This window comes from Protomyctophum parallelum (assembly GCF_964188405.1).
Source record: "Protomyctophum parallelum genome assembly, chromosome: 9".
NCBI classification, from domain to species: domain Eukaryota; kingdom Metazoa; phylum Chordata; class Actinopteri; order Myctophiformes; family Myctophidae; genus Protomyctophum; species Protomyctophum parallelum.
The window spans coordinates 9,784,369-9,811,773 of NC_139706.1; the positions used below are offsets into that span (position 1 = coordinate 9,784,369).

The 27,405-nt window shown below is 42.7% G+C and overlaps 1 protein-coding gene across 2 annotated transcripts; it reads right to left on the reverse strand.

Annotated features, from left to right (window-relative positions):
* Window positions 1-7,100: 7,100 nt before the first annotated feature.
* On the reverse strand, window positions 7,101-25,662 carry gal3st2 (galactose-3-O-sulfotransferase 2). Of its 2 annotated transcripts, XM_083774095.1 has the most exons (4): window positions 25,476-25,662; window positions 12,006-12,113; window positions 9,904-10,693; window positions 7,101-9,040 (listed from the first exon to the last, which is right to left on the reverse strand). In XM_083774095.1, exons 1-4 carry the CDS (start codon window positions 25,544-25,546, stop codon window positions 8,066-8,068), a joined length of 1,944 nt encoding a protein of 647 aa, XP_083630221.1. In that variant the 5' UTR covers window positions 25,547-25,662; the 3' UTR covers window positions 7,101-8,065. The 2 variants fall into 2 exon arrangements, with proteins under 2 accessions (XP_083630221.1, XP_083630222.1); XM_083774096.1 differs by lacking the exons at window positions 12,006-12,113; window positions 25,476-25,662 and adding an exon at window positions 11,922-11,930.
* Window positions 25,663-27,405: the final 1,743 nt, after the last annotated feature.

The following is a 27,405-nucleotide window of genomic DNA, read 5'->3' on the forward strand; positions in this document are numbered from 1 at the left end:
ATATGTGAAAAGATTAATATTTCAATTTCTCCCCACAGCTTGCTCCGGGTCATGATGACTCAACAATTTAAAGAGCCATGGGCCACCCAGCGTTGCTTATAGCCTACACCTGTAGTGTAGTGTATGTGCGTGCGTGCGTGCGTGCGTGCGTGCGTGCGTGCGTGCGTGCGTGCGTGCGTGCGTACGTGCGTGCGTGCGACGCGTGTGTGTGTGCTCTTTATCAGGGTTCTGTTGTGATAGCTGTCAGACTGGGAGCGGGCCGGCTGGAACCAAACGGATGGGCCTGTGTGTGTGGTTGAACGGTCAGATAGAAAGATGGATAGAGAGGGTATTGAAGCGGTGAGGTGTAACGAAGCACGGCAGGGCCGCGCGACAGCCCCAAAAATGTGTCCAGCCAGCCCTGCGTGTGTAAATGTGTCCACCCTGGATAAGAAGGGATGCTATAGCAAGCACACAGATTAGAGAGGGAGAGCGTCCATATCTGCCTACACCAGTCCAATCCGACCAGGTCCAAAGCATCGACCAGAACTGATATCTGGAGGACTTTGGGGGGCATGTGGACCCATTTGGATTTTTGGGCTGTGTGTTTAGTTCTGTCAACCTGGGATGGGAATGGGATTGAGTGGCATGGGGCATGTGTGTACTGTTCAGCTGTATTCTGCATGTTCTGGAGTTCTCTGCTAGGGTCCTTCTATCTTCTCTTCTTTTCTTCCTTTCCTCTCCTCTCTTCTCCTATCTCTTCCCATCTTCCCTCCCCTCCTCTCCTCTTCTCCTCTCTTTCATCATAGTGACATTTTTTCACACAGAGCACAACATGTCAGAATGTTGTGATAATAGCACTCTGTCAACTATAGATCTGAAAAAAAGTAACATGCACACGCGCACGCACGCACGCATGCATGCACGTACAAACACGCACACGCGCATTAGCAGCAGCCGTTTTAGCAAGACATGGAGTGAGTGAGTGATCTGTCAGAGCAGACAGACAGAGAATAAGGGAATATCCACCGTACCACAGTACAATTTTGAGGTATTTGTACTTGAGTATTTCCAATTTCCAATAGGCTACTTTCACTTCTACTACATCTCGGATCCAAATATTGTACTTTTACTCCACTATACATGTATTTGAAACGTTACAGTTATTGTAGATTTAGCAAAACATACATTTTGTAGATTTTACAAAGCATACATTAACCACTTTCAGGCCTATATCAGTTCGTCTATTTGAAAATAGCCGATCTACAAGCTTTTTTATTTTATGTGAAAACTAATAGATATAGACAAATGGGGACAATGCACCTTAGAAATGCACACACACTCATCTGAAATTCTGAATACACAATTGCTTCTAATTAATGATCGCTGGCCAGCTTGGAAGTGACTGTGGGGAGTGTTGTGTTTCATATCTCTCAACTATATCTTAATGAATTCCTGAGCATGGACATTTCAAATTATTTAAACACCAGTCCATCACTGTGAATATTGCACTGCCTGGTTGATGTTTGGAGACTTTGGGGTAAATAAAATCCAACAAAATGCATTCTTTGACAGTTGTCGTCTGGTCAACCTTTACAGGGACATTCTTCATAATGAGTACTTTTACTTTTCGTACATTTTGATGCCAAAACTTTTGTACTTTTACTCAAGCAAATTTAGAATTCCGGGAGTTTTACTTTCAACAGAGTATTTCTACATTGCAGTATTGAGACTTTTACTCAGGTAAAAAAATGTGAGTACTTTTTCCCACCACTACAAATGAGTGGATCGACGCAACCATGCCTGACCTTGGTCCAACCTCCAATCTCTGCTCTGCTCCTTCCAGCAGCATAGCAGAAACCCCACAGCGTTAAGGCCCTCTCCCATAACGCTGTGGACCAGAGCTATAGCAAGAAACCTTGCATCTAATTACTATCTCTGTATTCAACGTTTTCTTTTTCTTGGCATGATGTTGTGCAAAAGTGGCGAAAATTTAATCTACAACCTCACAGAACGCGTGCGCATGCTATTTTCATAATGCGCACATTTCTTTTTCATTGGCAGTGCTATAATGGCATGCCCAAAATATGGACACTATGATGAAAGTGTCCATATTTATTTTGTATTTATTTAGTTTATTTTAAGTAACTACTAACTCAAGTTTCAGAAATAAATATAGTGGAGTAAGAGTAGCCTACAATATTTGGATCCAAGATGTAGTGGAGTAGAAGTAAAAGTATTGGAAATTGGACTTACTCAAGTAAAGTACAAAGACCTTAAAATTGTACTTAAGTAGGCTACAGTACTTAAGTAAATGTACTTACTTTTAATACGCCGCTGAAGAAGATCAAAGAGGAACACATACAGTACAAGACATACTGTACAAACACAAGTGTGAGAAATGGAGTTGCTGCTTATCACAAAGTGAAAATGAAAGCTCTAGCGTAGAATGTATACGTATAATGCAACCATGCAGAAGCTTCAAAGTTGTAAAGTTGTGTCAGAACCATACGTACAGTAGCGCGTCGTCATATAGACAATGTTCCTGTGAACCTCAGATAAGAAGAAGCTAAATCATTTGCGCTCAGAGCTGAAGCCCATATAGAACCCTCACCAATGATTCACACAATGCAAGTCCTTACATGCAACAATATGTGCAACCGTTATCACCCCGATGGCAGTTACAAGCCAAATGACATCATGAAGGATGACGTGACGTCCTCCGACTCCTCCGGTGACGTTCAGGACTAGGCCAGATCACAGCCCATAGCGGGATGATCTTTACGCCATTTCCAATGTAGACTTCTTCACCAGTTGATGTAATCACACCCGTGTGAAGTCCCTTTATATTGGCCAAGGGTGGCCACTGACATATCCAGCCGATTTGTTCAGACACATATGACGTAAATTCTCCATTCATTGTCAATGGCATTTAATGTTTGTGTTCAGACAGAATCTACACTAAAGCTGTTTATAGCGCCCCTCAATAATATAGCTTATTCTGGGCCAGATCTGACTAGTTATGATTATGACTTAATTGATCTGGCCCCCAATGGAGACGTCACTAATTCGTCGGTCAGTTTCAAAGGTCAACTACACCAATACAACGTATACGTTGCATTGGTGTAGTTGACCTTTAAAAAGGTTTTGTTGCAAGGAGTTGCGACTAGTTGCATTGGTGCGGTTTGGACTTAAAGGACCACTACACCACTTTTCAACCTATCTTCATATAATTGGTCCTCACTAATGTTAAAAAATACCACATTTTTGAGTGGTGCAACCACTCCTATAGACAGCTATGTGTGTCCCTGGGTCTGTCTGTCCGAGCACGAAAATAGCGTTTGTTCACCAAGTGTCACTGTTGCACAGCCTAACACACAGACACACACAGGCCAGGGAGGAGGGCTTGTACAGTACAGTACAGTACAGTACAGTACAGTACAGTACAGTACAGTACAGTACAGTACAGTACAGTACAGTACAGTACAGTACAGTACAGTACAGTACAGTACAGTACAGTACAGTACAGTACAGTACAGTACAGTACAGCACCACTCACTTCAGACGGGTCTGATTTTTTGGCCTATTCAGTCTGTGTCTCATAGGATGGCTGTGGGCAGTTCAGAAATCCATCCACCAGTGTCTTTGTTAGGCAGATATTTTTGAATATACTGTATATTTAGATTTTAATACGTATTTATATTTTGTGAGAACGATGGTTTCCATTATCTTGCATTGTAACTTTGCAAACTGCCTGCAGTTTCTATCAGCTTGGATTCCCCATCGATGTCCCCATCGATGTCACTGGTATCTGAACTGCCCTGTCCTATGAGACACTGACAATGTTTTGAGCCTGTTTTAGTGTAGCCTGCTCATAAATAGACTGCAGAGAGGGGAAGCCCTATGATCTTCCCTGCAGTTAAGACAGTGGTTCAGTGGTCCGGAACAGAATATTCTTTATAGTTTGGGGTCTGAGAGGCTAAATCTCATCAAACGGTGGTCCCATGGCTGAAATGCTGGATAAATAACGGGCCTCGATATGAAAAGGGTTGAGAACCACTGCTCTGAGAGGTGGAAGAGGGTTGCAAATGCACAGCATAAATACTCCTAACATAAGTGTGGCTGCGTGTCATTTATAGCAGCTTTGATGTGACTAGTTCACGTCCCATATGTGCTGCACTACTTAAACCATGCTATACACTTGATGTGTGCAGTCCCTCAGAACGCTATATGGCTCAGGGCCTCCGATAGCACGGCTTTCAAACGCCTGCTGGCAACAGCTTGCCAGGAGTATACAGTACGTGTGACTGCACATACATACATATCTGTATTCGCCACGCTGTTTGTCAAGCCCCGCTTTGTGTTTGCATCACATGTGCATGTGCATGTGTGTGTGCGCGCGGGTGGCAGCTACGATGCCAGAATGTCAGCTATACTAGTTTGTGTTTGCTTGACATGTATACACACGGATCGGATTTGATTTGATTGGTGAGTAAATATGAAATGTGTCCCTCCCCCTGGAGCCTGTGTCTGACTGCATCTGTGTTAGAGCTCTGTGACACACACACACACACACACACACGCACACACATTGCTGCTGGTATGGATGACATTTGCCCTTGGCTTCTGTTTTGAATGTCCACTCTGAATCTCCAGGCCGGGGTATAGCGCCATGGGTGTGCTCGCGTGCACGCAAAAGTAACTTTCATTCATGTTTTCAAAGTAGAGGAAACCACGTCACTTTTTCCATCCTGTGTAAACGACTAATAATAATAGTCTAATTCAGCGGTTCCAAAACATTTTTGGCCATGCAACCCGTTACCTCCTGCCCTAGCTAGCTGACACACCCCCCCCACATGGAAATATAAATTGCATAAACTATATAGACATACAGTTCCTATTTATCAACATATATTAGAGACCTGTGGATGAAGGATGTTGCCACGCGTAACCGCGTTGGTGTGGTTAATATAAATAGGATGATATATGCGGTTCGACAACGGGACAAGACATATTTCCATTGTGGTGTCCCAAGCCAGTAGAGATGCGGATGGTGGATTAAGCTGCAGTTGCCACGGGTAACCGCAGTTGGCGGATGGTGCAGTTATTAATATAAATAAGATGATGCGGTTGTAGTTGTGGGTGACAAAAAACTCCATCCGCAGGTCTCTAACATATATGACCCTGAATATGGCATATATATGCAGCATAGGCTATATTCTGCATATACTACTGCCATATATTGGCATATGTTAATATATATATATTTAAAAAATATATATAGCACCACCATTAGCCTTTTCATGTCGCGCACCCCCTAGAAGGCGCCCGCGCACCACAAGGGGTGCACGCACCACAGTTTGGGAACCACACTCTAATTCGAGGGTCAACACATGCTTGCATGCTGGGCCTCCAGACTCCACAAGGCACACAACGCTGTTATGAGGGCTTGTTAACACAAGGGGGGGGGGGTAGGTCTACTACTAACCCAGATGTGCAGCTTTGCATGATGGTGCAACTGTGATCCAAGGCTGCTGAATCCTAGGCTGCAGCTCCCCTTAGTGGCCGAATTCTATCACTGCATTCCTAAGAACCACACATGGTTCAGTGGTTCTCAAAGGCCCCTTTTCCACCGGTTGGTTCCCAATGAGAACCGGTTCAGTTCTTTTTGGTTTTTAGTCCATGAGCCAGAGCTCCAAAATTGAAACGTTAATTATGAATTGAGTGGGAAAAACCATAGCCTACCTATATTAGATTATTATCACCATGAAATTTCCCCAATTGAGTACTTACACGAAGACAATGATTTATTGTATTACAAATTTTACATTTTAAAATATGCAAATGAGGCATTATGTAGGAAAATATGCAAAATAGTCGAAAATATGATAAAGCTACTACTGTGGAAGGGTTATCATGTATTAATTTACTTGTATTGATCCTATAAACAATTTAATATAGGGTATAGTTTTCCCACCAATTTTGGAGCTCTGGCTCATGGACTAAAATCCTAAAAGAACTGAACCGGTTCCCATTGGGAACCAACCGGTGGAAAAGGGGTCAAAGTGTCAAAGACTTGTTAAAAGAATATTCCAAAATTGTCACATCTTTCCAGGATTCTTTGGATTCTTTGAAGACCAAGCTTGTAGATCGACCATTTACAAATAGCCTGAGCATATAGGGCTCAAGTGATTTTGATGCTACAGATTATACCGGCTAAATTAACTAATTGTGCTTGGGGACCAGCTGGAACCCCTTCAAGGACCGCTGGGGGCCCGATCCCCAGAGGGCCCAGACCCAACTTCCAGTCCTTCCGGTCAACTCAGGCTACAACTAGTTGGTAGATATGCTGTCCCAGGGTAGTGCCGGTGCTTGATTTGACAGGAAGGACAAAATCCAGAAGTATAGATTTGAGAAGCACCGATTTAAAAACAGATTATGCCTGTTCTGACATTCTGCATAGACTCCACATTTGGGCTTGCCTGATAAAAGGGACACGGACATAACTGGGTGGGGCATGCATTTCCAACTTGCATCGTTACTTCCAAGTAGGCCAGTGCCCAACAGGCACCGCTCTAGTATTATATGAATAGGCGATTGGATTGTGGGGTTGATAATCACCGCCTTTAAACAATGTTAAACTTTAGGACATTGGGTTGTAGAGCAAGCAACCTGTGCATAACAATCAGTCTAATATTACTATTCTAATATTAAGTATTAAGACATATATCATGCCCAGGTAGATTTAGCCTACACCTCAACATTGTACCAAATGTCACAAATTACACCATTATAGTGGCGAACAAGACAGCCTGTGACTAATTTGCTCCATAGTACAATGGTGTCACTTGTCAAGAATAACAGATTTTCAAGATCCCTTCTCACTTTCTGTATCTATTCCATTCTATCCATCCTGAATGGCAATAGTAAAAAAAAAAAAGAAGCTCATATTCAACCAAATACATTTAACCTACTTGCTGTAGATCTTTAATTTTGCAGTCATGATATTCCCCACGCATCTGATCATAACCTGTAAATCTGTACCATAATCATAAATAAAAATAAGTGTGACACAAAGGGGTGCAATAGAAGTCAGATGAAAACCTAGGGCATTGTTGGATTAATCTTTTAATGATTTCAGATCCCAATGAGTGGCAACAGTGTGTTCATGAGAACATTATGAAAATCACATATATACAGTATAGACATGGACCCTCCCATCCTAAAAAAAAAAAAAGTAATCTCTTGCAGTACAAAGACTAATCATCAATATCACCATAAATCAGATTTCCTCTCTCTCGATTATCATACACAAATCATTTGTTTTCAGCAAACTAAAGTGCAGTAAAGTCTTGGGACACAGCATACATTAAATTGTACAAAGGAAAATTGCAAAGAAAAAAGAACTAAGAACATTTTCCAAATAATAATCTCTCTCTGAAAATAGAAAGGATATCCGTTTATCTGCTAATTAATTCGATGTTAAGTACATGATCTTCACCAAAAAACAATAAACACCAGTCGACGTGCGGAGACTCCATGACTTTGAGATGTCTCAAGTGATTTCTTTCCTATGAGTTTAAGGAACAAACCTTGAAATATTGTCCTTTTGTTACCATATGTTTGTTTTCGGCACTGCTCCCAGGGCTGGCTCTAAAGAATATGAAAATAAATCCACAACACATTTAAAGCATCACTGAGGGAAAACAGTACTGAGGTATTTGAAGGCAAGACGGAGGCAGGGGAAATACACATGGACTTTCACTCTTTACTGTACAAACCCTCAAGTCATCAGAAATAAATAGCATTTGGTCTCGTGTCAACCGTAATAATCCAAACTAAAGATTTTATTTTCTTATTCTTTTTAGACTGAGCATGTCTTATTTAAATTGTTGATATTACAAATATGTTAATCACTTCATCAATCTTTGACTAAGCTAAATAGCCAGTACCCAGAAATTCCCCTTGTGCAATAAATATTTTAGACCAATGAACAGTGTCTTGAGTAACCAGTACTAAACCAAAATGCTCAGAGAGACCAAATTACATCTGAACAGTCCCATAAATAATAATCAGACACTACCGCTCATGGCATATTTCTGTTATTTGAATTCGCAATAAATAGGCTTTTCTGGTTTGGGATACTTAGCTCTTTGTGCCATACAGTTCTCCTGTAGCGGGGTTCCCGCTCACGTTCAAACAAGTTCGCCACTCTATTACCACTCTGTGACGCAGCCTTTTTCTGTGCCGCTTCTTTAAGACGAGCTGTGAGCACAGGGAACTGCTTGGAATAAAGAGCGTCCGTGTACTGCAGCTCCGGAGTGATAAGGTTCTGACATCGTGTCAGAGTGGGCCCCGCCAGCCCCGGGTTCAAGTTATAGCCCTGAATGACAGCCTGCCCGTATTGGAACGGCTTCAATCCGGCGTCCTTTATCTTCGAAGGGTCCACCGCCGTGCCGTCTTTGAGGCAGGTTTTCGCTAGCTGTTCCCGTCGCTCTTGCAAAAGACTTACTTCCCTCCTCATCTGCTCTCGCCCCAGCACAGTGTCCACTCTCCGCCAGAAGGTGGCGTTGAAGTGCACGTAGAGCCTCCAGTCTAAAGCATTCCAACGTTTAATCTTGTCCGCGGTCTCTGGCGAAAGTGTGCGACGCGTCCGCTCGTTACGACTGTTGAGCTTAAAGGAAACGACATCGTCCAGAGACCAGCAGAGAGCGTGCCTCAACAAGATCATGGACTCGTCAAAGTATTCCGAAATCAACACGACGTTAAAATCCCGCTCGATAGCTGCGATGGCATAGCTGGCTCTCTCCCCGAGGTCGGGACTGTCCTCTGTCGCGCTGTTGTCGAAGCCGAAGTCAAAAGCGAGGAGGTTGTGGGCATAGTTATTAATGGCCTGGGACGTATTGAAGTGGCGCGTGCCGTTACTGAGGAAGTCGTCCAAGCTGCGAGTCTTGGCGAAGGCCGCGATGCTCTTGTAGTAGATGTAGATTGACTCCATCATGGCTACCGGATGCCTCAGGATGGAAAAGTAGAAGGTGTCTGGAGGCATCACCTTTTCCACCTGAAGAGACATGACAAGGTGAAGGATGACCAGGGTTGCCAAGTCTGCTTGTTTCCCGCCAAAGTTGTCTTGTTTTTTTCTAGAGTTTTTTTGCCCCCGAGTCGTGGTTTTTTGGGCTTGTTCAAAAAATGTGGTGGCTTGTTGGGGGGGGGGGGGGGGAAGAGTATATATCACATTGAGTGACAGAATCGGTCTGGTGTCTCAACTATGTGTGGAATACTATAATAAATGACCAAAACATTCATAGTTATAGACATAAATGCATCAAATATTTAGTTATTAGTATTTTATGGCAATATTATTTGGCCAAGAGTTGGCTTGTTTTGGGCTTTTTGGGGGGGTGGGTTGGCTTATTTCTCTCACAAGAGTTGGCAACACTGACGATGACATGCACTGCTAACACCAACACCAAAAATGTTTTCTGATGTAACCAATTGTTAAGAGTTAAGGCCTTTTCAGACGGGCAGGGACTGATGTGCCTAGTAATAAATTTTCAATGAGAGGCGTGTGTTTATTTTGTACGCAGGGAGAAGTTGCAGGGTGACTCACGTGGTCCTGTAAAATTGTCACACACATGCTCGTTTCGTGCACACGCCCGCGACTGACTAGACCTGGATTGTGCTGAGCTTTCAGTCCAATCCACTTTATTTCCAGCTTTACGCTACGCAAGTCACACCTCTCATGAGCAGACGTGTCGTTGATCCAGACGACAACGTCTGCATCACATGCTCCCCGTCTGAAAAAAGCTGAGTGTGTACAGTGTAATCTAAGAAATGGGTGTAGTGCCCATACACATACATACAGTATTTTAAATCAGTAACACTGGAAAAATAAATGGATAAATTGTTTGTAATTGTGCTCACCTCAGACTTCTTAAAGCGCATGTGGTTGCATATGATGTTGAACTCCCTCACACTTCTGTTGCGGACGCCCTCCACGAAGTGGGAGGCGAAGAAGTACGGGTAGAACAGCTGGCTGTGCTTGTTCAGCGGCAGGGCAAAGGTCAGGTTGTTGCTGTCGCCGTAGCGATACAGGATGTTGAGGATGGTGCTGCTGGCCGTCTTGTGCGTCTTGAGGAACGCGAGGTGGTTCTTTGGCCGACACGTGCTCGGGTTCACGGGTGCGACCGTACTGAGCCTGTGGTCGAGGACTGGGCCGTCGAGGACTGGGCCACCGCGGTGGGCGCTGGAGGAGCTCGGACCAGAGAGCTTGCTTAAACTCTTCGGCTCCTCAGCTGCTACCTTCCCCGTTTTGTGGAACGTCATCCACTCGTGGCGGAGAGCTGCTGAACCTTTGAGTCCCGTGTCCAACTTGTCTCCATGTGGCGCCGCGTCTACAGATGGGACCACATTTCCAGCTCCACGTTTACTTGCTTCCGTCGGAGGATCTACGATCTTGCTTTGGGATCCATCGTCATGCCGTGATAAGACATCATTCGAAGACTTTGGATATCCGTCGAGCATCTCGACCACCACAAGCTGCACCTCATCCTCCTTGGTGTGTTCTTCCGTCCTTGGGAAGCCTCTCTCCAATGATCCTACAGACTTCAGTTCCTCTTGGTAAACAGTGCGCCAGTCTAAAGTAGGCAGTGGGCGATGGATGCCGGCGGTGAACTTCAAGTTCAGGAGTCTATCATTTGTCAGTTTGCCATTCCTTGAAGAAGACAGCGGGAAATGAATATAGTCAAAAATTCATGCGTTGTGATGATTTAAGTAATACCAACAGAGACTGTTGTACATGCACACTTTTGATAAAATATATAATGTCGTCAGATTTGCTTGGCAAAGCTTATGTTTACATTTCCGTTAAAAGGAGCACTTCAACCTTATCTTCATATAGACCTGTGGTTCTCAACCAGTGGTCCAGGGATCACCAGTGGTCCCTGGCTGGGTTCCAGGTGGTCCCCAGCTAAATGATAACCAAATGGACCCATATAGATACATATTGAGTGTAAATTGTAGAATGTAGAATAATTGTTATTTTGATCAACACCTTTGCCTGTTGTCTCTCCTATACCAACATCAATACAGCATGGAATTGTGGAGAAAATCTTATCCAACGATAACAAAATATTCTACGTTTTGGGTCTGGGAGGCTAAATCTCATCCAATGGTGGTCCGTGGCTGTCAGATGCCGAATAAATAATGGACCGGATATGATACAACTTTATTCCCCACACAAGGTGGAAAATTATCCATACATAAAACAGTACACAAAAGTATAAAAAGAAACATAAGAGCAAATGAGATAAACAAATATAAAAAGATATGGACAGATAGGACAATTCTGACAAGCTTGCTACTTTAGTTTTCTAATGAGGTTGCCAGACCCTTATGTAAGGTTAAAGATGAGTACACTCTCAATCTGACTCTACACAGTTTCTAAAATAGTGTTCAAATACACACACACACACACACACACCGACGATGGCCACTATATTTCCACTCTCATTCCAGAAGGCCAAATTTCTGTCATAGCAAAAATCGATCTATTTGAGCTTGTAAATCAGCTATTTTTGCTATATTTTAATTGAAGTACTGAAAAAACTGCAATTAGTTAAAGTTATGTTAACTTTATGAACTAAATAGAAATACATTTGACATAAAAAAACAACACAATAACATTTAGTCATTAAGCTACACATGGACTGGAGTAATTAAAGTGGTTCATGTTTGGAATTGTAACAGCCGAAATCAATAATGTGTCAGTATTCTGATATTAACCTGCAGGCCTCATTAGTGTAGGTGGGGGCCACGGGCCGCCAGTTGCCCATGTATGACCTAGTTAGCTACCTCGACTGTTTCACCACTCCAAAGATCTGATTGGTTAGTGTAGTTACCTGGACTGTTATACCACTCCAATGATCTGATTGGTTAGTTACCTGGACTGTTTCACCGCTCCAATGATCTGATTGGTTAGTTACCTGGACTGTTTCACCAATCCAATGATTTGATTGGTTAGTTACCTGGACTGTTTCACCACTCCAATGATCTGAATGGCCACGCACACCACCATGAGCACCATGAGCATCGTCCACAGAGAGCGCAGGTGACACAGCACTCCCTTCAACCGCCTGCAGGGGGCACACAAGGCACAGCAAATGAAAAACAATGTAGTAGGGTGTTATTTATAGAAATGCTAATCTGCTCAGTTTGAGTCTGAAATGAAATGTCTCACAGCATGACTTGATTTCATTGCGACACAAATTGTTTTATGAATGATGCAAAGCTCCATAGGTTTGCTAGGGTGAGCCCAAATTACTGTCTAGTGTCTACAAAAATGCAAAGAACACAAAAGGCCATTCATTTGGACAAAGAATGTATCCCCAAAGGAATCAGTTCAGCAAGATGACAATCATGACATAATATACGATTCTGATTGCTTATATATCATTTTCATTTATAAAGCATTTTCCTTTTTCTACCAGTGGTCTGTTGTCTTATTGTAGGGTGTGGTTAATAGTGCCACACTTAAAAAAAAGGTTATTTTTACAAGGTTGCATAGAAAGAAATGCTATTTTATCATGAACATTAGTGAGGACCAATTATATGAAGATTGGTTGAAAGTGGTGAAGTCGTCTTTAAACACTCTGCAATGTATTTTTAATCCTGTTGCGTTTCTGCGTGGCATTGGCAGCTGTCATACCTAGTCTTTGAACTGAAATAGCTGTCGTCTTGTATCGTTGAATAAGAATATGATGATTCTGTGTGCAGCAACTGTACGACGCACACAGCACAGCATGAGCACAACTGAAGCGACTCAATAATTTACAGTGAAAGGCAAGACACAACCACACCAAGTCAGTCACATAAATTAACTGCTGCCACTATTCCACGTTGTGTGACAGGTTGTGAACTTGTAGAGCTGGTATTTTCGTAATTTTATTGCCTATAATGAGTCTTGACATGCCCAAACTAGGAACAGCAGGGCTAATGTTGACTGATTTTGTGTTAATGCGTGTTCAGTAGTTCATAATCTACAGTGCTCCGTTAGGTGTGCAAACCATTTATAGGGCAGGAAAAAAGGAAAACATGTATGGCTTGCTCCACAAAAGGACTCTAAACTACATACACGGTAATGAGGCAGAAATGCGCTAAAAATAAGCTTCAGCTGTACTTTTGTGGTTGATTTGGTACGTCATGCATTAACAAGTGTAATATTACTCATCAGAGTTCAACAGAAGGGCTGGATGATTACACACACACAAACACAGCTACTTAGTTAGCGGCCATGTAGCGTCACTGAGGGTACATGAAGGCCAAAAGTGATGCTGTTGAATGCAGAGATACACAGCACCACAATGATGACTGAATTCAATCTCGTCTTCTTTGCATGTTCTCCGTGAGAGGTAAAGGAAATCCCAGCATTGATGCTGTCTACAGCACAGCCTGTAGACTGGAGGTTGGTCTGGTCACTAAAATGAGTATTGTAGGTTTTTCATTTCATGTTTTTCAAACTTATCTGACTAAAGACCTATTCATACTTCTTGTACCGAAAACTACAACATGACATCACGCCACAATGGTAAGCGATTCACCGCTCACCCCAAACACATCTCTCTACACCTTTTCACCTAAAACTGGAGTATGAATAGGCCTTTAATAAGCACCTGAAACATGATCAGTATGGTTTTCTTCAGTGAAAGAATCTGCACAATTGTGCACAACAGTAAGACCTACTTGCATTTGACAGAGAGCAAGAGACCTACTTGCATTTGACACAGAGAGAGAGAGAGAGAGAGAGAGAGAGAGAGAGAGCAGTTTGCCACGTTACTCTCAGTCTCAAACAATGGAGGTCAGTGAGTCAGTGAACGAGGGAGCTCAGTCTTCCTTTCAGTAATAGGACAACACTAATTAGCTCAGCTGGGACTTAACTAAACGTGTTGAGGGACTGTTCCCATCTGTCTGTCTCGCCTTAACATATCCGTTGAGATCAACACAATACCCCTTAAATAACATTAAAAAAGAAAAGAAAGTCAGTCTAGACTAGAGCACTGTTTCCCATGCATATAAATACATTTTATAAATGTATGCATGCATGCTAATTTTATAAATGTATGCATGCATGCATGCATACATATACAGTATATAGTTTCTTCTTCTTTGTTTAGAAATAAAATAAAATAAAAAAAATTCCAAACTAATTCTGGGCGGGAACCCCTTTTGGTGTTCTAACTAACCCTTCTGGACAGGAACCCCTCTTGGGGTTCTGTACAGTTACAGTATGTACATTATTCAAACAAATATTTTTTTTGATGCTATATAAATATTTAAAGTTTTTCAGAAAACTTAGGTCAGGATTTAAAAGGTGTTTTTAGAATCGGCCTCAGTCAAAAATGGGTTAAAAAGTAGTGAAAATAGCCGATCTACAAGAGCACAACACGGCACGAAGCGACACGTTATTTTCACTTCTCTGAAACGGGTTGATCTGCTATTTTCACTCCTCTGAAACGGGTTGATGACTACAAGTATTTGGGTTCATATATATCTTCTTCCCAAAAGGACTTTCAAACTAGGAAGGGTATGACCTGGTCAGCATGCAATGACATGCATAAGATCTGGTCATCCCAGCTTAGTAAAATGTTAAAAGTAAAAATATTTAGGACGACCGTTGAGACGATTCTACTCTATGGCTCCGAGACATGGACACTTTCAAAGAAACAAGAGAATCGGTTGGATGGCACTTACACCCGCCTTCTAATGAGAGCACAAAATCTGTCTTGGAAGAGCCACCCATCGACTAATCTAATATACGGCAACCTTCCCCATGTTTCTTCACTGGTACGATCAAGAAGAGCGCAGATTTCCAAATGTCTCAGCATGAAAAGTTTGGGAAACAATGGTTTAGAGCAGCCCCCAGCTGTTACCTCCTGACCTAGCTGACGCACCCAAAACGCTCAGTCTTGTATTTGGCATTTTTAATATGATTATGGCAAATATCACAGAATGTCACCGCACTGAGAGACATGCAGCTGCTGTATACTCCCACAACTTCTTTTTACATCTCCTTACAACAGTGTTTTATGGGATTTTGCAGTTTGTGTTAAATTGTACCATAAAACCGCTTTTCATGTCCGCAACTGGTTCTGGCCCACATCTAGTGACCTTTTGACCAATGCGGCCCTCACCCCAAAATGGGTTCGACAGGCCTGCGGCACCACAGTTTGGGAACCACTGGTTTAGAGCCAAGAAATTACTAGTGTGAGGGAGTGTGAGATGGTGAAACTCGCAGAGAGACTGCACAGCCTAACCTTCTACACTCTTATTCCAGGTCTAAGTCAGGGGGGAACCAGGTCTGTAATGAAGTTTCCATTTTACTGGACTCACTGTCCAACCCACAGCTACAGTATACCCGACAACAACATTGTCTATTCACAACTGCTTGCCAGCAAACAATCTACTTGCCTCTCTCTCTGTGACCTTCTCATGAGCACACACATGCTCAGCAGACCAAGACACGCTGATTCATTGTTCATTTTCTCTGAATAGCGTCCTAGCTCTCTCTCTCAGAATAGGTTCACGGGCAGTTGTTGGACAGATACTGGCATTTCTCTGCCAAGGTTGTGGATAACGTAGTACGTATGTGGGTGTGCACCTTTTTCTTTTTTTGTGTGCCACAGAGTCCTGGAAGCACTTAACAGCTGTGGGTAAATGCTCTACACACACACATGCGCGCGCACGCACGCACGCACACACACACGACTCTGACAAAGCTCCCCGCATGCGCACGCGCCCACACCTCTTTGTTCCATTTCCCAAAGCTACTCACATGTTCAAACCCACAGCCTGAAAAACCACAAAAAACTATCGAGTTTCACACAAATACACTCTGCACAGACTTAGTAATCGAGGAGCCCGTTTCACTGAGGCCATTAATGCCAGAATAAATGCAAATGAATGGAAATCAGAGTTGCGCAGTACCTCGAAGGGGGCCAGTCAAGGCCAACTCATTCCTACATCTTTCAACAATGAGCTGAAGAAGAAGGGGCGGAGGCTGAGCCACTAGTGGAGTCGTCATGGCCCCGGGGTTTCATCGCAGTCGACGCTCTCTAAACGCGGTGGCGCTCGGCGCCAAGGCCGCAGCCACAGTCTAAATGGAAATGCAGAGACACTGGCTTAAAGAATATGTGGCAGGTCCATTATCACAACCACATGGAGAAAGAAAGAGACGGAGAGAGAGAGAGAGAGCCATCACACACCCTGTTTAAGCGACACATACAGCCCTGACCCAGACCTCCTCCTCCACATTTAGCGGAGATGTGTAAATCCTGGTCGTGCATGGCAGACAGATGATTCCCGTTACAGTCGCACAGAGACAAAGACAAACAGCATTCACATTATAAACACATGTAAACAACTCGTGCCGAGCAACGTAACCAACAATGTCTGAATGTGTCTGTGGGGCGTGCTTTGCCTGTTTGAGTGATTTACTGTATACTGTAGGTGACGCCTTTTTTGAGCGTCAGTTTCAATGTTTTGCTGTGATTTATCCCATTCTGGGTGGGAACCCCTTTTGGTGTTCTACCCCTTCTGGGCGGAAACCCCTCTTAGGGTTCTGTACAGTATGTACAGTATTCAAAAATGTAAAATATTTGATGCTGCCATATAAATATTTGAAGTTTTTCAGAAAACTTAGGTCAGGATTTAGAAGGCATTTTAGAATCGGCGTCAGGCCTCTTTGGGGTCGAGACCCCAAAGAGGGAACTCAAACTGGTGAAAATGGCAGATCTGCAAGCGCACAATGCGACGCTTCGTGCCGCGTTGCGAGCTTGTAGATCGGCTATTTTCACTACTTTTTAAACATTTGCTTTTTAATTTATAGAATTTCTTAGATTTTTCTTGTTTTCATGAAATTACTGGAAAAAAATATTTTTTAGGGGATTGTTCTCTTCTGTGAAAACGTTTTGAAACTAGAAATGCACTTTGTCGAGGTGACAACTTGCACCTTGCACACAAGTAGGCTATACATGACCTACTTGTACTGCAAAGTACTGCTACCAACTAATGTCTATTACAACTGCTGTTCTAAATCTTTTAGACCCGCTATTGACCTTATACCAACTCTGAAACGTACCGTGGTTACGTCCACCGGCCAATAAGGGACCACCATTCTTACTCCGACATGGTCCCTAATTGGCCGGTGGACAACACCGACATACATACCCAGCCGAACGCAGTACTTGCGCACTCTGCTTGCGTAAGTATAATAATTAAAAACAAAAATGTAGGAAACAAAAAAATTAATGGACCCATAAAAATGTGTCCGCGACCCACAAATGGGTCCCGACCCAGTGTTTGGGAAACAGTGATTTAGATCAATTGTTTTCAACTCTGACCCTGGGGCTACAGAGTGTCAGTTCAACTCTGACCCTGGGCGTCCAGAGTGTCAATTTACAGCCATGTAATCAGGGTCTGATGATGCCGTGAAAAAGGCCCGGGGTGGTCCAACGGTCCAGGCAAATAGGCTCATAATGCAGCCTGACAAGCGCATTGCGGATTTGAGTCCCGGTCCTGGCGAACTCCGCCTCTCTCCCCTCGTTTCCTGTCTATCTCCACTTCCTCCATCAATAAAGGCCAAAAGCCCCAAAAATATCTTTTAAAAAAAAGAAAAAGAAATGAAAGAAGGGATTACAGTTCATGTAGTGGCACAGAATAAAAGTAGCAGTACTTAGAGGGACACTTCAACCTTTTTGCAAATAAATATATATCAATGACCTTTATAAGATTTAGAACACTTTCCTGGCGTTATTTTTTGTGTAATGTAATGATATTTTAGATTATCCGAGTGGCTCTAACGTCAGAGACACTCTTCCGTATTCCTTCCGGACTACATTTGTCTCCTCACACTGCAGCAAGATGCACAGTCGTCACGGACACCGGGGTGTCCCAAGACTTGTTCCACCTACCTACAACCTTCGTTGACTCCACCCCCACATGCGCATTTGTTATTGTGTTTGTATCATGTCGCCGTCAGCAGAGCAGCACCAGAGAGAGTATACAGAAAAAAACAACTCAAGAGACGAGGAGGAGACGCTGGTGTTGCCACGACTAACCCCCCAGGGCTGCCGAATCAATATGTGTACCGGGTAACTCCACAAGTTACAACACAGCTTTGGACGCTTGGTCCAGAACCCAGCGGGTGTCGTGTCACTCGTGTGGATGGAATATTGTCTGTCACGAGTGAGTAGGCCTATATTGCTAGAAATGTAGGTTCAATAAACACTAATATCAATTTCATGGGTTGATTGGTTGCATCTTACAATGGAAAAGGACACAGTAATGCAGTACGTTTTTTTCTTACTTCCACAAGAATGGTCTCTAAAAAAAAATCTCCATTCCCAACCATTCATACAGGTAAGCAGTATGCATGCATTGCGGCTTGATTCAATATTTCAATTGGCACACCTAGAAGTAAATAATAGTAACATTCTATCTAAGCTTTTGGTTCCTCAAATTGTAATGTGTAAGCAATATAAAGCGTGTACAATGCCACAATGTTCTGCCAAATCAGTGTAGAACAGTGATGATAGCCACTTTCTTTGTATAAAATATCTGGTTCAGTTATTGTCAGTTTGTAAGAGGAGAACAATAGGTGAAATGATTTGCAGTTACAAAATATATTATACAGGAAGGAAGATAGAAGTGATAAAGCTTGATTGCAGGCGGATCTCAGGCATTCCCCTGACATCCGGCTATATGTCTGTGTCAAGGAAGGAGCGGTCAGGTCAGCGGCCTCCACATTCACTGGTCTGAATGAAAAACAGAAAAACAACTCGATGGCAATCTCTTTCACATGAAACTATGATGTCTCCATCCCTCCCCCCCCCCCCTCCCTCTCTGTCAATACCCCTCAACCATTCCACCCCCCTATCCTTCTTCTTCTTCCTCTTTTCTTCTTTTTCTGATGCAAGAAAGCTGAGGGCAGCGCCGAAATATGGCTGCAGCTGTGTAGCTCTGATTGTTGTCTATCCCCGTAACTGCAATGAGTGCCTGCACAACCAGAATTTCACCCATGTTACTTGTAATGTGTTGTGACAATAAAGTCTGGTTGATTGATTGTATTCAAATAAAATAATATTCCATTGCACATTTTCAATTACATATTTTCTATGCAGCTATAAATGTATGACTCCTATATAAGTGTTTTTAATTAATGTATTTATTTATTTATTTCAAACAGCAAGGCTAATTTACAGATTTACTAACTTTTTGATTTAATATTGATAATGGACCCATCCGTGGAACTGGGGGTCCCATGGATGCACTAGGCTAGGCCTACTGTACTGTAATTTGGTGCCATTTAATTTACTTTGTTTGTATAATAGTAATACATTGCACTGTTGTTTCTTTCAGATACTTTTTCTACATGTATATAACCATATATTATAAGATGAGTAGATAGAATAGTGTCTATAGACAGCACATACTGTCTATATGTGCGTCCAAAGCTGTGTTGTAACTTGTGAAGTTACCGGTACACATATTGATTTGGCGGGACACACACACACACACACACACACACACACACACACACACACACACACACACACCAGTGTCTCCTCCTCGTCTCTGAGTTGTTTGTTACTGTATATTCTCTCTGTTGCTGCTCTGCTGACGGCGACATGATACACAATAACAAATGCGCATGTGGGGGTGGAGTCAACGAAGGTTGTAGGTAGGTGGAACAAGTCTTGGGAATTGAACATGGTGGACCCTCTTGTAAACAAGTGTAATGCTTAATTGGGTCGTCCACTCACAGTTAACAGTCTTTGTATTGAGTTTGTGCTTGAAATGTACTGTAATTCTGCAAACTGTTAATAAATATTTCAATCAATCAATCAAAAACACCCCAGTGTCCGTGACGGCTGTGTCTTGGGGCTGGTCTAGCTGCAGTGTGAGGATAATCTAAAATATCTAAAACCAGAGATTACACAAAGAATAACGCCAGAAAAGTGTTCTAAATCTTATAAAGGTCATTGATATATATTTTTTGCAAAAAGGGTGAAGTGTCCCTTTAATCTGTGTCCCCTTGAAAACCACTCATTTAAATGCATTTATATTTTTAGATTTGATCTTGATTGTTTTCAAGTCAACAAAACAAAAAAAAAGCAAAGAAAATACACAGAATCTGTGTCAATAAGATCACGTCAGTTAATTTAGCCCGATATCAGTCTGGTCAATATATTTGGCATTATTTGACCTTTTGTGGCGTCTCTATTTTGGGCATGTCATATAGCTGAAAATGAATCTACAAGCTCACTACAAACTACAAGCTTGTGAGCTGGCAGATCGGCTATTTGTACTCAGTCATACTCATACGTAGCAAACTACCACTTTTACACAAGCATAAACAAAAATCTGGTTCTTGTTTGCATACAGTATGTATGCGTTATTTTGTAAAGTAACCCTCCCTTTCCCCTTCTATTTCAGAGGCTTCCTTAAAGAGTAAAGCACCCATAAATAATGTATAGCCTACATAGCACCCCAAAAAGGGCATCTGGTTTTCATTGCCACATCACAAGTGTAGCAGGGTTCCCACAAATGTTTACCAATGAATTTCCAAAACTTTTCCAGAATATTTAAAGGACCACTTCACCACTTTTCAACCTATCTTCATATAATAGGTCCTCACTAATAATCATGAAAAAATGGAGGGCTGTGGGCAGTTCAGAAAACCGTCTTCCAGTGACATCATCGATGGGGAATACAGGCTAATAGAAACTGCAGGCTTTCTAGTCCTGAAAAGTTGCAATGTGAAAATGGAAGCCATCGTTCTCACGATAATGAAAATCTAAACATTTTTGTACAAAAATCTTGTTTAAAAAATAATTTGCCTAATGATGATGTCACTGGAAGACGGTTTCTGAACTGCCCACAGCCCTCCTATGAGACACAGACTGAGTAGAAACAAATCGTGCCATTTTATCGTGATTATTAGTGAGGACCTATTATATGAAGATAGGTTGAAAAGTGGTGAAGTGGTCCTTTAAAACAATTTCCAGATTCAACAATAAACATAGAATATAGAATGCTATCATTCTATTAAAAATGTTGTGCAAGTATTTGCTACGCCACCTGTCCTAGGGCATAGGATCACGCTGCAGCACATCGTGAGCTTGTAGATCTGTTATTTTTGCCACTTACTGGAAAACATTAGGCTGCAATCATGCTGCCTATTTGGCAAATAACGACTTTGGAAAAAGTTCTTTTTTTTAACAAAATCAATAGCCAAAAACAATGAATAGCCAAATATTTTTCCAGGACACTTGATACATTCTAACCTTTTCCAGGACTGGAAAATGTTTGTTTTTCAAAATATTTCCAGGAATTTCATGACGGTGGGTCGAAATGGGTCGAGTGGGTGATATTATTTTTCATTTAGCTTTTTGCAGGTAGCGCCGTAGAGCAGTGGTTTTCAACCATTTTCATATCAAGGACCATTATTTATTCGGAATGTGAGCTACGGACCACCATTTGATGACATTTAGCCTCTCAGACCTAAAACTAAAGAATATTTTGTTGTCGGTGGATAAGATTTTGTCCACAATTCCATGCTATATTGATGTTGGTAGTAGTACCATTAGAAGAGATAAAAAGTAAACTTCTACATTGTCTAATTGTGTAGACTTCTTGAAAATTAAGTGATGCAAATGTTTAACATAATTTACCACTGAGTAAAATGTTTCATTTCACACTCTCGAGAGTTAAAGATCTATAAGGGCCTATTAGGTTACCAACTTTCCATCATTTAGCTCAGCTGGGGACCACTGGGAACCCCCTCAAGGACCACTGGTGGTCCCCGGACAACTGGTTGAAAAACACTGGCGTGGAGTCATAAGGAAATAAAGAAACATGTCATAAAGAAACATAAAGTCATAAAGAAATATGAAAAGTCCAATAAGGAGACAACAACAGCAGTTATACATGGTAGAAATACCACTGCTGTGATCGAGACACGCACATGTTTCTCTAAGATCAGAAGAAGCAGGTCGTCATCCCTCCTCCTGGCCAGACACACTCCGAACATTCCTGAGCAGGAGAGATTACTCATCATCTGGGTTGTGTTAACTCAGAAATGCAAACTGCACTTTTTAAATTGAAAAGACTTATTCTAAGGTACTGTAGAGAAAATAAAACGACAACAACTATGTGAAGGGCAGAACCCCCGCCCACACACACACACACACACACACACACACACACACACACAAACACACACACGTTACTGCAACAAGTGTGCACAGTAAAATCGTCAGGGTTTGTTTGGGACCAACTCAGAGCGAGGGTCAAAAATAAAATCTTCTCCGCAAACATGTGGCATAAGGAATGTATGAAGTGTGGTATGAACAATATTCCACACAGTCACGTTTCCTCCGGCTATAATAAGACATCTGCACTACAGCCTGAGCTCCCTCCCAAGACAATCTTCTGTCCATCCTTCATGCAAACCCACGCATAAACACACGTGAATATGCCCCATGGGAACAAAAGTTAAGGAGCAGCTACCAGTAAGAACTTGGTCTTTTGAAGAATTCCAGACTCCCCCCTTGCCTTTAGTGAATTCTCAGCAGTGGCTTGGGGCACACATACTGTACTCTGGGCTGGGGGTCATTTGAAAGCCCTCTAGGCTGGCCAAAATACCTCCAGACAATCTCTCTCTGGATGCTGATATCGCTGGGCAGAAAGTATTATCTAAAGTAATTAACTTTCAACAATTGGACATTGATATGGACGCTGAGAACTGCCGTGCTACGTGTATTGGACCTACAACAGCTTATACAATGTCAGTTCATTGTGGCCTGTCATTTTGCCTAAGACAGCTATTTCTGCTTTCTGCAACTCACACAACCCCAATGAATTTGAAGAATTATCGACAATCTCTGTTTTATGATCCGTCTAATATTTTGTTCACTTACAAGTAAGACCATTGGGACCTTGAGCAAGCAATATATTCGACACACACGTTCCACACCACCGCAGGGATTGCATTGCCCGGTGTCCCCGGCGTGACCCACGGTTGTCCATAACCACCACAAAAGGCGCTGGACCTGATCACCCCTATATCTCCATGTATGGAGCTGGCTTGTTCTGAGATCACAACACTTATATTTTGGCATACCTGACACAAGCCTCCATATATATAGGAATAAAGGGACACAGACAGACAAATATAGAAACTAATTATGGCCATAAAAGGGACACAGACAGATGGGTGGAATGGGTACTCTGACACGGTTACAACGGGTATTGCATAGCCGTCTGGGGTATGGATCTCCAACATTTTCACAATGTCTGCCGCTTTCTTACGCAATATTTGACAATTTGGCCAATTTCTTGTTAAAAAGATCTTTAATAACAGCCCTTAAATTGTCATTTTAGAAATGTGCAGATACCCTGTATATTCTGTCTCCAGACACTTTGCGACAGTGGTAACGAAAAACTCCCCCTAAACTGGAAGAAACATCAAGCATACACTTATACTGTATGTCGGTTTGTTTACTGTTGAGTGAGAAAATAATGTTGCACATTGAGCTAATCATAATTTGGGGACCCTAACTGGGAACCACTGGTGTGTAGACAACCACGTGTGTCCTCTGATATACCGACAGTGAGGAGTTTCACCAGGAGAACATAACAGAACACATGTGTAGCAACATGTTCCCCTTCCCAGCTCTGCTCACAACCTGCCTGATTAATGTCTAGGTGTCAGTCTGCCTTAAATCACTCCTGTGAAAAACGACACCAAATCAGAAACCCTATCTGAGTGGAAGCTCACCTCATTCTTCAGTCAGTCAGTCAAAGGGTGATACGCTATCACGGCCCGTGACATGGAAACCTGGAGCGTTTGTTTACACAGCAGCGCTGTGTTTACTGTTCCAGACCAAGTTACCTGTCCTGGACACAGCGCCAGCAGAGGCTTGTGTCCTTGTCGAGGAGTGTGCAAGGTCAAGGAGGCTGAGATAATTAGTCCCATCACAAAAAGAAAGTGCTTGGCAGGCACCACTTTTCAGAAAGAAAGTTGTGTTCATCAAACGCAACATGGGTTAGGCAACAAATAATGCACCATTCGCTTGTACAGAATACAGCCAGTCTACTCTGAGAGAGTGCATTTTCTATGCGCAGAGGTTTCAAATACCACGCAAAGCCATGCCGATGATTAGCTGTGGTGTGTGATTCAGGCAGTGTCTAAGGTATCCTACCTGGGGAAATCCCTTTGTTTCCGATCCATTATAATCCATTAGAAGAGAAAAGAGGCCATCTCCACTACATGCAATTCAACACTGTCCCTGACATGCTTTGACCAGGAGAGCATCAATGTGTTTGTAAACAAGTTTTGTTCTTGGACTGACATTGACACTGACATTTATAGTTGCCTGCATGTATTCAAACATAAATGACCTCATATAATATGCATTTGAGAAATATGTGTGGCCGCAGCAGTGTAGCCTAAAGCCTATATTAAAATGTGGCTGCAATCAAAAATTATCCCCGGTCTCCTTTCACTATGCACCTTCACTATGGCAGGCTATATAGATATACATTTCTATGTATTATGCGAATCAAATGCAATGCAAATGATCGAACTACACAATGATACATGAATGACATTGTACAGAGTAGTAGGCTACATTGTAGTCTACTGGACTGGTAGACTACAATGTCATTTTAAACAAATTCTCTGGCGTTCCAGTAAAGAACAATTCATTAAAAATGTAAGATAAATGCATGAAATGCCTTAACAAACATGCACGTCTCTGATTTGTTAGGCGACTGCCTATAATACTCGCCAGTCGCCATGCATGAATGTTATTCAAAATAAAATATCTCTATTTGAACGTTTAAGTCGTTCGTGCAGAATTAAAAGTGCCATCTCTATCTCCAATTATACTGGCTTTTAAATTAGCAATAATTTTGCAGTTAAATCGTTGTTTAGTGTCAACGGTTAACCCGATTAGAATAATCGATACACTAAACTAGCCTACTTGACTGTTTCAAAGGTGGCAACTTGCGCTCATTGGAACTACATTGGTCTGACTCTGAAGTAATTCAACTTGAGCATGGTTTGTGCACAAACTAATGGTCATCATGGAACATATTAGGTTGCGCAGCATTCTGTAATTTAGTCTGTCTAGAGAGAGACACCCTCGTCGTGCGAAGAAGGAAAAAAAATATTGCGCCTGCATGCATGCTCTCCAAAACATTTCAAACAATGTAAATCTACAGCAACTTCTCTCAAACAACAAACATACATAATGAATTGATGTGGCTGCGACCATGACCGCTGTAATCCATTGGCACTGGACAGAACAAGCATCTAGCCTAGTCAGTCAGAGAGTATCGAATCTAAACCGCGTTTGAAACAAATCCAGAATGATGGCATGCAGAAATCCAAATAATCCAAATAATTAGGCTACAAATGGATATATATCACTTACGAGACGCACGCTGGAGACGCGGCCAGAGACATGAACGCCTCCTTGATAGATTTCCTCGGTGAGAGCGGCATCTCTCTCGGACGGGGAGGGGGAGCCCCGAAACCCCGCTAGTTACCAACTAAAACTCCGTCCCTGTAGTACTCACTCCCGAATCTTCCTGCTACCCCCCGTCTCCCTATCTCTATCTCTTTCTCTGTCTCTCACACACAACACTGTCAACACACACACTATTTCGTGGTTGGTTGGATGGATTCCCCCACGTCGGAACTAGTCGGAACTCCTCCCGCTCCATCCCGTCACCCATCGGCTGGCTGACGCCCACTCCTCGCCGGCTCGCCCATACATCCAAACCCCAAAAGGCAGCACAAAAAGAGAATGAAGAAGGGAAGGAGGAAAGAGAGATGGATGGGGGGAGATGGGGACAATGTGGTTGCCCAGTTACAGAGAGGAGGACAAAGGATGTGGTCCATTGTCATGAGATGTTTCAGTCAATGACAAAAGCACTTGGCTTTCTCTTCCATGTCATCCATCACTTCATCAAAAGCGCACTCACTACTAGCCTAAGGCTATACTTGTTTAGGGAAAGTACTATCTGGGATATCATGTTCTCCTATAATATAACGCACAGCACAGCTGCACAGACAGCCATGGCATGGCAGAGGTTAACGTTTATGTCATTGTTTCGGGATGATATCACGTCACGTCAAGCCATAATAAAACTTTGCGAGGCAAAGGGAAGGGTGGTCATTATATTAGCCCAGGAACATTTTTACTGTGAGAAACTAAAATGTCATGGCCTGGAAACCACGGTACAGCCGTGGCTAGAATATTATAGGCCTATATACACCATCTGGATGTAAATCCCAGTCATGCGGGATCACTGGCGACCAATAATAGAAAGATCCTCCGTAATAGCCTTTGTTAATCATTTTTGAAAATGGATGCATGCATCCCTGGAGGCATGTTCTACATAAATAGCTACTTTTAACTGCCATCCATGGCTACGTTAAAGTGTGAATTTAGCCAAACTGACAGCCCGGGGTACTTTACTCGCTGCTCACGACACGTGTCAAGGCCCCTCAGCCTCCGATCAGCGAAGGTTGGGACTCAGGAGATGTCATGTTCCCGTGTTGACACCGTGTCAAATGGCACGCAGGGGCCAACAGCCTCATGCAGCCTGCCTCATCATCAGTCAGTAGCCAAGAGGCAACATGCACAACGCTAACGGTCTCTAGGCCCACATAATGCACACAGTTTTATAGTCACAGTGGGAACAATTATGAATAAAATTAACACTGACATATTGTGACACAGGACTTGTATAATCAAGGCTGCTAAAACATGCCCACTGTCTGCAGGGTGTACCAGTACCAGTGTTCATGTCAAAATCTTCACCCACCAGAGGGTATGGTGGCGGCGAAGATGCAATGCGAGGACAACTGAACATTTGAGAATTTGGTTAGGGGTGAGTTGTTCTTTTTGGTTGAAGATGGCCTCCGTTGCAAAGAACTAACATACAATAGGACAATAGATGGAACACAGCAGTATTATACCAACTAAACATTGGCCTGGCTTCCATGATATTTGAGTCTCTCAGGCTCAGCATAGAAAGCACTTTCTCTCTCAGAGCAAAATAGCTGTTTTCTGTATAAGAAAATGGCGCATTGGTGCCAAGCCCATATAATCCGGTGTCTGTGCCTCCCTTGTGCTACTGTGAAGGGGGGTAAAGATGGAGGTTGTGGGGTGTTAGGGGGGTTTTTTTGGCTCACAAAAGCCTCCTTTGTCTCCCTGAATAAAGAGGTAAAATGAGCCTGCTACAGTCACCCTGACAGGGGTGAACGTGGCATTGTGTAACCTCCTCCCTGCCATACACACACATACCCCATTCCCATCTCTCTTGATGTGCCCACAGCAGAGGGTGGCATGGTAT